The sequence below is a fragment of the Microtus ochrogaster genome, chromosome 7 (assembly GCF_000317375.1).
Source record: "Microtus ochrogaster isolate Prairie Vole_2 chromosome 7, MicOch1.0, whole genome shotgun sequence".
Classification (NCBI taxonomy): Eukaryota; Metazoa; Chordata; class Mammalia; order Rodentia; family Cricetidae; genus Microtus; species Microtus ochrogaster.
The window spans coordinates 43,270,777-43,283,402 of record NC_022014.1 but is presented as its reverse complement, the minus strand read 5'-3'; the positions used below and the strand labels follow the sequence as shown (position 1 = coordinate 43,283,402).

The window sequence follows — 12,626 nt, the reverse complement described above, 5'->3', positions numbered from 1 at the left end:
GAGAGAGAGAGAGAGAGAGAGAGAGAGAGAGAGAGAGAGAGAGAGAGAGAGAGAAAGAGATTAATGTGCCATGTCTGATTGTCAGACAACCTGTGGGACTCAGTTCTCTCCACCACGTAGGTCCTGGAGATTGAATTCAGGTTGTCAGGCTTGGCAGGAGGCACCTTCACCTGTTGAACATCTTTCTGGCCTTGTTATTATTATTTTATTATTTTGAGACAGTGTCTTTGTGTAACCTTGATTACACAGAGCCTTGATTAGCCACATTAGCCTTGATTTCTTGCTATTCCTCTCCTGCCTTAGCCTCTTGTGAGCTGGCTCATCCGTGTCTTCTAATTTGCCGGGATGTCACCATATACACAAAACACATGGCTTGGGGTTCCAAATGCTCAAATTGGGGACCCTCCTACCCCCAGTTGATTACAGCTGGCCTCTGCCAGGGGCTCTCATGGGTCACTTGTAGGGTCAGCGATACAGTCACCATCATGACAACACTCACACAGGAGTCTGGCTCATTCCTGCCTCTGCCACCCATCTGCCTGGGCTCTGGTCAGCTCATGTTCCTTCACCAGGCCTCGTTTTTCTCAGTTCCAGAGACGATACAAACCACCAAAGAAGTGACCATCGTGATTCATGGGTCAGATGCAGTACGGAGGAAGTGAGACTGCAGGGCACAGTGGGAAGGACTGCTGGGCGGCCAGGTGAGGGAAGGGCACTGGCCTGGGCCGCTTTCTGCCCCCCTGGGACCCATAAAGTGAAGATAGCTTATATGGGTCATTGACTTAACCAGGCTGGGTTAGAGGCACAGCCAGCTCCGGGGCATGAAACTCTGTAGAAGCGTGCTAGGCGCAGGACATAGGCATCAACTGTGAAGGGACAGTCACTTTACCAAAGCAAGAGGCTCACCATTCCAAGAAGGCCAGATCCTCTAAACTTAGACCCTGCTGACCAGGCAAGGTGCCCCTCAAGTCCCAAAAGGGACTTTGGGGATATAACATGGCATTCTGTCTATTTCCCAGTGGCCATCAATACTTTGAGTTTCTGGTTTGTACTGAAAATGATGATGTTCTTGTGACCCTTCAAGAGGGGGGCAGTGGGCTGAACACATCAGGGCCCCCTACTACCTCACTTAAGAAGTCCAAGTTCAGGCCGGGCGGTGGTGGCGCACGCCTTTAATCCCAGCACTCGGGAGGCAGAGGCAGGTGGATCTCTGTGAGTTCGAGACCAGCCTGGTCTACAGAGCTAGTTCCAGGACAGGCTCCAAAGCCACAGAGAAACCCTGTCTCGAAAAAGCAAAAAAAAAAAAAAAAAGAAGAAGTCCAAGTTCATGCTGGGGGGTGGTGGCGCACACCTTTAATCCCAGCAGTTGGGGGGCAGAGGCAGGTGAATCTGTGAGTTCGAGGCCAGCCTGGTCTACAAGAACTAGCTCCAGGTCAGTCTCCAAAACTACAGAGAAACTCTGTCTCGGGGGTGGGGGTAGGGAGGTCCAAGTTCAGGCTGAGCACCTTAAATCCAGGAACCTCAGTTGCAGTATGCTTCAAAATAAGAACTTCCTGAGTGCCAGCTCATGTCAAAAATGTTTAGGATTTTCTAGTACGGGTGAGTTTAGCAAAGATTCCAAACCCCAGAGAAATTGCATTCTGAACTGCTTCTGGGCCCAAGCATTTCAGATGAGGGATTTGGAACCCAGGGGACCCCTGGAGAGGCAACAAGTCTGTGCAGGAAAGGCTGGGGCCTCACCCACCTACCTCTTCAGTACACCCAGAGGGACTCGCCCAAGGTTCTGGCTACTTGGGGCCAAGGTAGGAAACGGCCTTTCCTGTTTTGTTGAGGGTTGCCAGCAGGGTGTCGGTGCTGTGCTCAGACTCAATGCAGACCTTCTTGTTGGGCAAGTCAATGTTGAACTCCACTCCTGCAGGAAGGAGGAAACGGGGATGTGGGAGGGGGAAGCAGGACCCTTCCACCCTAAGAACAAAAGAGGTCAGCCTCCTTAAGCATCCCTGTAGCGCCAGGCACCCTCTCCTGGAGCCAGGGAGCAGCAAGCTCTTTCTGTCTCAGGCACTGTGAGCACGGCAGGCTCTGCTGCAAGCCCCTCTCTGTGTCTGAGGGGTGTTGGCAATGCAGACTGAACTCAGGACCTCAAGGATCAGGCAAGAACTCCACTTCTAAGCTATTCCCTCAGCCCTCAGAGTTTTCTCTTTCTACCCAGCTCCCTTCCCCCCCAAACCTGCCATCTCTACTACCTCAAGCTAACCTTCCAATTTAGCAATACAGAGCCCTCCTCCCTCCCTTTATAATTTTATTTGAAATATTTTTAAATTATGTATGTGTATGGCTCTGTATGTAGGCACGATCATATGAGTGCAGATGCCCCCTGAAAGCCAGAAGTTATGGGGTCTGGAGAAGTGGGCGCTAGGTCCTCTGCAAGCGACATGCATGCTTTTAACTGTGGAGTCACTTCTCTAGCCCCATATTTACTTATTTTTATGTATATGAGTGTTTTCCTTGCATGTATATCTGTGTACCACATGTGTGCAGTACCCATGGAGGCCAGAAGAGGATGCTAGATCCCCTGGAACTGGAGCTACAGACGGTTGTGAGCCACCATATGGTGCTGAGAGCTGAATCCAGATCCTCTGTAAGAGCAACCAGTGCCCTCAACTATTTCTCCAGCCCCTTCCTTTCAAATTATTCCACTTTAGTGAAAGTATGCGTGAGTCTGTGTTAAATGCGTGAAAGAATCTGTAGGTGAGCATGTGTGTGGGCATGCATAAGTGAGAGTATGCATGAGCACGTGAAGTGAATGAGCATGTTGAGTGTGCGCATGTGTGTGGGTATGTATATACATGAGAGAAAATGTGTGTGTGAAGGTTAGAAGACAGCTTGGAATCAGCTCTCTCCTCCTATGTGGGTCACTTGGCAGCAAGCACCCTTACCCAGTGTATCATCTAGTGCTTGTACAACCCCCCTTCTGTGTGTGTCTCACGTGCATAAGCTACCACTGAGGACCCCACCTTCCCCACAACCATCTCCCCCTTTTCTGTACTACTGGTACCCAGGGTATCACACATGCCAAGCAAGCACTCTATTCCCGAGTTTCATCCCCAGACCTAATTTTTTATACATTTTATTTTGAGGCAATCTCACTAAGTTGCCTGGGGCAGCCTTGAACTCACTCTCCAGAGTTGGGAGACCCGAGCTCATGATTTTCCTGTCACAGCTTCCCAGTGTGGGTATCTTCACATTTGCTTGCTGACTCAGTCCTTCCAAGCATGGGGAATCAGTTCTGCCTGCCTGACACTGTTCTCATCCTACTGCCAGTGCATCCAAGCCCATCTGGCCGCACCTATGAAATCATTCCACACCATGAATCAGAGCAGAACCGTAGGCCAACAGCCTGGCACATGTGGGGTGTTAGCGGCCATTGCCCAACTGCCTTCCTACTGCCCAATCCCTACTTCCACCAAAAAAGAAAAGCCATGATGCCCTCCTCTAAAATGGTGTGCCGATGAAAAGGATGAAAAGGCCTGGGTGGCTGTGGTCAAGGCCGTTTCAGGCCTTGGCTTTCCCACCTGTCACAAAGGGGTTGGGATCAGCCTCAACGCTCTTTCCTGCCTAAGAGCGTTGAAAACACCCAGGGCCTAAGAACTTAAAAACACCTGACTGTCCTCAAGGGGAGGCGTGCCTTATTCAAAGTTCGTATTGCTGTGATGAAATACCATGGCCAAAAATAATTTGGGGAGGAAAGGCTTTATTTTGCATACATTACCACATCACAATCCGCCATATAGTATAGGGCAGGGCAGGGTGGGAACCTGGAGGCAGGAACTGAAGCAGAGGCCATGGAGGAATCTGCTCACTGGCTTGCTTTGCTCCCCATGAGCTAGGCCCTCCCACACCAGTCAATCAAGAAACACACCACAGGCTTGCCCACAGGTCAATCCGGTAGGGGTATTTTATCAACTAAGGTTCCCTCTGCCCAAATGACTGTAGCTTGTGTCAAGTTAACATAAACTAGCCCACACAAGGAGAAACTTATGAAAGGTAAAGGCCCCTCAGGCCCAGCAGGGCTGTTAAGCATGTTAACCATGCAGGGCATGGTTGCAATCTCTGAATCCACATATAACAAAAAGTTAGACAGTTGTTAGCTGCCAAGAGGGTGCTGGGAATTAAACCCTGGTGCTCTGGAAGAGCAGTCAGTGCTCTTACCCACTGTGCCATCTCCCCGGCAAACCCTACTTCATTTCTGAAGTGTCTCTGGCGTACGCTGATATGGGCTGACACTCTCATATCATAGCTGGTTATGCCCAAACCCAGGGGAGGGAAGCCTATGGCCTTGTGGGAAGTCAGCAGCCAGATGCTCTTCAGTGTCTCAGATTCTTGTGGACAGACATCTCAGTGCAGGTGGGTGTGGCTCGTGCCTGTAAGCCCAGAACTCGTGACACTGAGGCAGGAGGGCTGTTAAAATTGAGGCCAGCCAGGACTACAATGGGGGACCCTGTCTTTAAAACAACAACAACAACAAAAATCCAAAAAACAAAACTTAAAAAGATATTCCATCTTACAAACCTCAGAGTTACTGAATCACGGGCTTACTCACTATGGGACCTGGGCAAGGCACTTCCCCTTGGGCACGAGTGTTACCAGCCACCAGCCTGATCCACCGTGTCAAGTCCCACTCTGTGGACTGATAATGCATAGGCAGTCTCAACACTCAGTAGTACTGTTACCCTAGGTCTTATTTATTTCTGATTTGTAGAGATAGGGTCTCCCTCCATAGTCCAGGCTGGCCTCAAATCCCCGGCAATGCCTACAGCACCTCAGTCTCCCAAGGGCTGGGATTATCGGTATGAGCTGCCACACCCAGCTTTGTTTGGCTTTTATAAATTCATTGTTTTTATTTTATTGCAGTACAGTGGATTTGATCTAAAATGTCACACAGGCTGTGCAATCCCTTTATTTCTGAACTACACCCCCAGCCTCTTCTGTCATTTTTACTTTGAGTCAAGTCTCCCTAAATTGTCCAGACTGGGCCTTAAGCTTTTGAACCTCCAGGCTTCTGGGTTTACTGGTATCCTTCAGGCCTGGCTGTTGTTATCTGTATTTGACGTCACCCTGGAGATCACTATCATAGTAACAACTCCAGGGCTGGACAGTGTGGCTAAATCCCAGCTCTGCTCTGCCCTACTGGCTCTGTGAATCCAGTCAAGTCCTTGAACTCTAAACAGTTCCTGCCTTCATGCGAGGAGGACAGTCACTGTGCACTGGTGGTGTGTGCCTGCATCTCAAGCAGAAGCTGGATGAATTAGAGTCCATGATCACCATCCTGAGCTCCAGAGACCCTGAAGAGGGAGGGGGAAGGGAGGAAGGGGGAGAGGAGACAGAAAGCACAACAAAATGGAGTTGTGTATGGTAGCCCATCTTTGTAATTCCAGCATTTAGAAGGCAGAGGCAGAAGGATTCTCACAAATTTAGGAGCAGCCTAGTCTATATGATGCATTTCAGGGCAGCCAGGGCTACTCAGCAAGGCTTTGTCTCAAAAACAAGACTAAACTGAGGGGGTATACCGGAGTGTAGCAAATGGAAGAAACGGTGGCTGCAGTGAGGTACAACACGTCTCCACATAAGCCACCGAGCAGAGGCCCAAGTGTGCACCAGCTGACCTGCAGCTGACCCCTCGTAGGCCGCATGTACCTCAACATGACTCCCCATACTCTCTCCAGGAGAGCCACTCACCTCCCAGCTTGTTGAGGACTCGGGAGACGGCTTCGGCACATCCCTCACAGGTCATTTCCACGGAGAACTCGTGCTTCTGCAAGAGACGGAGATCATGAGTCAGGCCATGCAGGGACCCACACACCGTCTGAGGGGCCTCTCAGGGGCTGACAGGGAGCAGAGAGTGAGCACAATCCCACTGGAAGCCTGTCTATGAGCCCAGTCTAGTAAACGGATGGTGGCGGGGCGGGCACAGGATTTCTGTGTGTCACAAGCTGTACCAACAGAAACAATCTCCATGATGTCTTCTGCAAGGTCTGGCACAGAATGAACAGGATCCAGGTCTGTGTGAGCTCTTTTCCAATCCTCCCTCTCAAGGTTACTGCCTCACGAGTGAGCTGTGGGCTTTGCCTCAGGGCCAAGGATTTAGCCACAGGTGACCCCGCTCCCAGCAGTACTAATCTGGGACCTGTTTCTGAATTAGAACATTATTTTCTACACTGGGACTCTACACAGGCTGCAGGTCTGCCCAGCAGCCAGGATGGGGACATCGATTATGCCAGCAGGTAGGTTACTCAGATGTGTGGCACCACTGCTCTGACCCAAGTACTCCGTGCTCAGGGGCAGCACCCAAGTTCCAGGAAGGGGAAGGATTCCACAGGCTCCCCAGCACACTGGAGGCAGCTGGGAAGGGATCTCAGGTTTCCGAGGCTCTACAATCTCCAAGATGTCTAAGAAGTCAAGGAAGGCGTCCACACAACTGTGCTGCTCAAGCACAAATAGTCACTGTTGTGCCCAGCACTGGGAACAGCACCTGGCACAGGGTCCCTCACTTATTTCATGAGTGAATCAATGATCAACATCACTGCTGGACAACTTCTGGGTCTTTGGCTGTTTTCAGAGGACTGGGCCAATATCCCTTCCTTCACAATATTTGGGAATGAGAGCATCTGCGCTCCAGTGCTTACAAGTTGTATGACCTCAGTAGCTTAACTCTTGGGGTACTAGTCCCTTCTGGATGAAGAACGGGACAATCACAGGATTTGACATGTGGCAGCCAGCCTCCACCATGACCTCCATCTTCTCTGCCTCCTGGTATTTAAGTCCTTGACAGTTCATTCCCTAACATTGTAGCCTAAGCCTGAGTGTATTCAACATAAGGGCCAAAGCACCATTATGTGATTAAGCTGGTCACAATGCCGGCTTCTGCCCTGCTCCCTTCTCGGGTCACTCCAGAGCCAGCCAGCTTCCATGTTAAAGGACACTTTACTATTCATCCAGAGGTCCACCTGGCAAGAAGCAGAGTCAAAGCTAAGGAGTGCACCAGCCTGGGAAAGCTTCTGGTCTGCACTGCTGTTCCTGGAGACCCCAAGCCAAGCCTAGTCACTGTCCAGCCACTCTCGGGTCCTGACTCTAGGTTTGGGGATAAACATTAAAGGACAATAGACAGCTGGTATGTTAATAAAATGAGATCATGGGACTAAGTGCCTCTAGGCGAAAGTAATTGGATTCCGATAATTATTTTCTTCCATTTCTCTTTTCCTTTGGAAATACAACACGTAGGCCCTGAGAATGTAATGCAGTGGTACATTGCTGGCCTGGCATGTGCAAGGCCCTGGGTTTACTGCCCAGTACTGAGACAGCCAAGCATAGGGAATGGTTTAGGCTATACACACCTGTCTTTGACAATGAACCTAGCCACCTGTTAACAACCCAAGACTAACCTCCACACTTGTTTTAAACTTGGAAATAAGAAGTTACTCCTCTCATCAGTCCCTGATTTCTCCATTTCCATCCAAACATCCTGAAGCATGATCTGGGAACTGCTGGCAATGGGCTGACCAGGGTTAGACAGTTCTGGAGCGCATGCACAATGAGACCAACTGTCCTCAAAGTGCGATTGTGGAGAGAATTCCGTACTTACAACTTATGCCTATGCATAATTGGGTATGCACATAATTAAAATCAGGTGCATCAGCTGGGTGCTGGTGGCACACATGGATCCAAGTTCAAGGCTAGTCTGGTCTATAGAACAAGTTACAGAACAGCCAGGGCTATAGAGAAGACCTGTCTTGAAAAATCCAAGTCAGTCAGTATAGAAAAGTGACCAGATTATAGCCCTAGCAAACAAGCTCCTCCTTCCCTTGACCCCCATAAAGGGAAGCCCCAACAAACAATAAGTAGGGCCCTTGATACCTGCTCTGCTGCAATATATCCTGACCTGTCGTGTGCACTGTTTTGACTAGTTTCCTTGCTACTTTGGAATCTATGTGCATCTTTACTATTTGTTGAGTAAGATGCTAAGAGCAGTGAAACAGCCAGCCCAGACCTCAACCCTGAGTAATAGCACTGCAAATATTAACAAAACAAAACAAAGGCTATCCCTCCCCGCTTCTGTATTTTGTTTGGGGGGTGGTGGTGTTGCTTTGAGAACAGGGTCCATTAATGTAGACAATACTAGCCCAAAACTCACTATGAAGTCTACACTGGGCCTTAAGCTATCTTCCTGCATCAGAATCCTAGGCACTGTATAAAAAGGTGACCAAAAAACCCTGTCTCGAAAAACCAAAAAAAAAAAAAAAAAAAAAAAGGTGACCAAAAGCATACCCAAATTCAATGCGCACCTTCTTCACGAAGTTCAGCAAAGTATCTCTAGGACAGGCTGAGCATCTCTTATCTGAGTGCTTGGGAGCACAAATGTCCCTAGTTAGGGGATATTTGCATACGCATAATGAGGTATCCTGGGAATGGCATGAGTCTAAACATGAATCATGTTTATACACAGACTGAAGGTAATTTCATGCAATGTTTTCAATGCACCCCTTTGGGCACACACCACTTGGGGGCATCAGGCTTTAGCTGGACTGAAACTCCCTATGTAGACCAGGCTGGCCATAAACACAAAGAGCTGGTAGGCCTCCCAAGTTCTGGGATTAAAGGCGTCTGCCACCACTACCAGGCTGAAAACAGATAATTTTTAAAATAATAGTAAGAATAGGGCTAGAGAGACGGCTCAGTGGTTCCGACTACTTGTGCTCTTCCAGAAGTCCTGAGTTTGGCTCCCCAAACCATGTCAGATAGCCCACAACCACCCGTAACTCCAACTCTAGGGAGTCTGAAGCCCTCCTCTGATCTCTGCACACAAATGACACACACAAAAATCTGAAAGATAATAACTATGCTATGCTTATTCGCGTATGGGAGTGTGTGCTATGGAATAAGAGTGGATGCCAGAGGTCATCAGGCTTGGCTGCAAGCATCCTTACCAGCTGACCCATCCCACAACCCTCAAAACCCCTTCCTACAGGATAGGAGAATCATTCATTTCCTCTTGCTCCAGGGCTCACTAAGGTGATGAGGTCATGGGTGCAAAGGCACAGAGGAAAGAGGCTTTCTTTGCTCCAGGGAAATCTTGCTGGTTTTTGAACTGCTGAATGCTCACACACACACACACACCCCACACACAAGCTGACTCTGAGCCGAAGCTCTATAGAGCATTTCAGAGGATAAGTTTTGCTGCCCAAGGCTCTAAAGTCAACAGTTATCTGAGCTCCAAACTGAGGACCCCAACAAGGAAGTCTTTCACAGAGCAGAGGCCAGAGGCCTGGGGGCAGCTCACAGGAGGCCAGCATTTCAACTCAGAGCTCTCTCTTGGCTACAGATTGTGAAACCTAAACCTGAGGCTGACCAGAAGTCTGCCTAATGGACAGGGAGGTGATCCAGTCTTCACAGAGTATGTCAAAACCTGCTCCACCCCTGGATGGCTCCCCAGTGCCTCTAGACCTGTGTTTTGTCTCCAAAGTGTGGTGGCTCAGTGGCAAAGCACATACACAGCATACATAGGCCCTGACTCAATCTCTAGCATCCCAAAACAAAACTTAAAGCCAGGTGTGGCAGCTCACTTCTGTAATCCCAACACTTGAGAAGCCAAGACAGGAGGATTGCTATGAGTTTAAGGATCAGTTGGGCTACACATTCACTCACAGATCAACCGGAGCTACAGTGTGAGACCCCGTAACAACAAACAAGCAAAATAAACCCTCTTAAGCATAATGTATATATTCATGTCATATTGCAACATGCTGTATTATTGTATATTATATATAGTAATACTTCAGAGGGCTACTAAGTGATACAATTCTGTAACAGACTCTCTAGAACTGGAAGAGTCCCTGGGAATGGAGAAAGAAGACACTTTGTTCTTCTAAAGAACAACACTGGAGTCTGGATTCTTGACTACTAATATCTAAGTATCTCTGAAGTGTTGGGCCTTCTTCTAAACACCTTGTACACTGTCTCCTTTAATAATTACAATGATTCCGTAAGCCAGGGAACTACCTATTCCTCTGAGGGCTGAGAAAGCTGCAGCTCAGCGGTTAGATGCTGGACTCAGTGAGATGTAGCTAAAGAGTAGCAGGTCCTGCTTTGGGCAGAGTACACAAAACTTTTAACCACTGAGGTCCCCGTGGAAGCTTGCCCACACTGTTCGACCCCACTTGCCCTATATCTGCAGAAAAGTCACACACACACCCCTTGGGGGCGCAATAGGTCGCTGGCTCTGTTATATATGTTGATGCTATCATTCTAGCAAATACCAACCACAGCCTGCAAGGTCTGTTTTTAATCCCTATTTTATGGACGAAGAGATGAAGGCACACAGAGGCAGAGCTTACCTGAGGCTGCCCAGCTGGCAAATCAAGGGCACGGACTTTTGGGTTTCTGGGTTAAGCTTTGGTCTGCAAACCATGTTGGGCTAAGGCTCATTTCCCTGCCTAGACTTGAGGCACACTTGAGCAATACCCACCTCCCTGCCTTTAGCTGTTGGTTTCGATATAAGGTGTCTACCCCATGCCTCACTCCCATCAAAATCCCCAGAGGCACAGAATAGAGGGGTCCTCAAGCTGTTTTCCTTCACTACTGTCCCCTGGAGAGCCTGGCAGCCTCCACTCTGATATCCCAGGGTCACGCTGCAGGGCAGACTGTCTTGACTGACTGGTAGGATGGATTTTTATCAAGCCTTTTTTTGTCTTTGTTTTGTGCCACCAGAGGAAAGATCTCAAGACAAAGGGCAAGAACCACAAGAAATGACACCTGAGGTTTAAGACTGCACCAGGAGGGAGCACAGGTTCACTCAAGGAAGATAAGCGGCTAAAACATGCAATACCCGCGGGAGACTTCTGGGTTTAGAGGCACCAGGAAGAAAATGCTGCTGATTCCAAGGCCCTAACCATTATCTCAGAAACTCAATTGGGATCAGAGCTTTCTCCCCAAGCCAGTACAACTGGTTTTGCCCAGCACTTACTTCCCAGGTGACCTGGCTTCATCCTGGATCCTATCTAGCTTTAGCTCCCAACAATAAATGGTTTCCAACAAACACTGAACTTTTCCTTCTCTTCTTGTGCAATGGGTCAAAGACCCTTATTTAAGTAAGCAATGAGGCTAGAAGCCACCATGCATAGGAGTGAGTAAGTCCAAAGATAAGATAAAGCGCTGCTCTCGGCTCCTCAAACTCTTCTCTGAGCTTTGGGAACTCCTGGCTGGAAATGAATAAAGCACCCTTTCGGTTCAGTGTTGCCCAGTGCTGAAGTGGAAGCAGGCCAGAGTGGGCAGGAGAGGTGGGGAGAGACCTGCTTCTCTGAAACCCCGCCAGCTCGGCGGCAGGGGCATGCACGTGGAAAAGGTAGGGACCGGAGCCCCTATGCAGTCCTATCTCTCAGCTTCAGTTTCCCCATGGTGCAGGGAAGGTTGGGGCTGTCCCTCGAAAGACTCTCCAGAGCGATCTTGAGGCCTGTGTTCTACAATACAGTGCTCTCTGCAGCTTTCCTAAGGGTCGAGAAGCTGGCCGGTGGGTGCGGAGGGTAAACTGAGGAACGACTGCAGCTCCGGCGGCAGCCTGTGCTCTAACAGCAGCATCTGGCCGGGCAGCTGTGCATCGGGCCAGAGACAACGGTTCGCGCGGGTGGAGCGGGAAGGCCACTTACCGGCATGACTGACGCGGCACGGGCAGCAACGGCGACGACGACTGGAAACGCCTCTCCCGGGCAGCAACGCTGGGCTTCCGGAGAGCGTTCCTGGAAGCCCCACCTTTAGGCCGACCCCGCCTTCGGCTAGGCCCCGCCCTAGGGCTGGGCTCCGCTTAGTCTCCGCCCCTTCCGGGTTCAGCTGCGGCAAGACTCCGCCCTCTGAGGCTCTGCTCAGTTCTCGTCCCTTAGGGCCAAATTACAGCCGGGCCCCGTCCCCTGGGCTGGCTTCCACCTACTTCCCACCTCTTTCTAGCCTAGATATATTATTAGGTCCCGCCTCTTTGGAGCTAGCTCACGGGTCCTCGGGAATGGCAGGGTGCGGGGGAGGAATGCAGACAGAGGTAACTTTTTTTTTTTTTAGACCTGCCCGAGGCTGTTACGGGAGACCTTAGGACAACTAGTCCTCAACTGCGCTCTCTTTTGGGTAGTTTTCAGTGTGGGACTAGGGAATGCAAGGCCAAGGCTCCTGGGAAGGGCAGATTCCGGCATTCCCGAAAGATTCCATCTTCCTTGAGTGTCACTCAGTCCCTACACTGGCCTAGGGCTGCAGGTCTCTTCCAGCTGCTAGAGAGATTGAGGCAGAAGGATCCTGAGGTTCAAGGCTTGGTCTGGACTGCAGAGTTCAAGCCCTTCGTGGAATTTATGAGACCTTATCCAGAAAAGCATACAAAAAAATATATATATACAAATTTAAGGCACTAGGCATTTTGGTAACACTTGTAATTCCAACACTTGAAAAGCTGAGGTAGCCAGGCGTTGGTGGCGCACGCCTTTAATCCCAGCACTCGGGAGGCAGAGGCAGGCGGATCTCTGCGAGTTCGAGACCAGCCTGGTCTACAGAGCTAGTTCCAGGACAGGCTCCAAAACCGCAGAGAAACCCTGTCTCGA

At 49.8% G+C, this 12,626-nt stretch overlaps 1 protein-coding gene across 1 annotated transcript in view; it reads right to left on the bottom strand.

Annotated features, from left to right (window-relative positions):
* The window catches only part of Atox1 (antioxidant 1 copper chaperone), a 13,882-nt gene extending 2,047 nt beyond the window's left edge, over nt 1-11,835 (bottom strand). The window contains exons 1-3 of the mRNA XM_005350043.2: nt 11,697-11,835; nt 5,737-5,812; nt 1,749-1,912 (exon numbers count right to left, since the gene is read on the bottom strand). Coding sequence (XP_005350100.1) covers nt 1,788-1,912; nt 5,737-5,812; nt 11,697-11,702 — 207 coding nt within the window. The 5' untranslated portion in view covers nt 11,703-11,835 and the 3' untranslated portion in view covers nt 1,749-1,787. The remainder of the gene's footprint in view (nt 1-1,748; nt 1,913-5,736; nt 5,813-11,696) is intronic.
* Between the last annotated feature and the right edge of the window lie 791 nt (nt 11,836-12,626).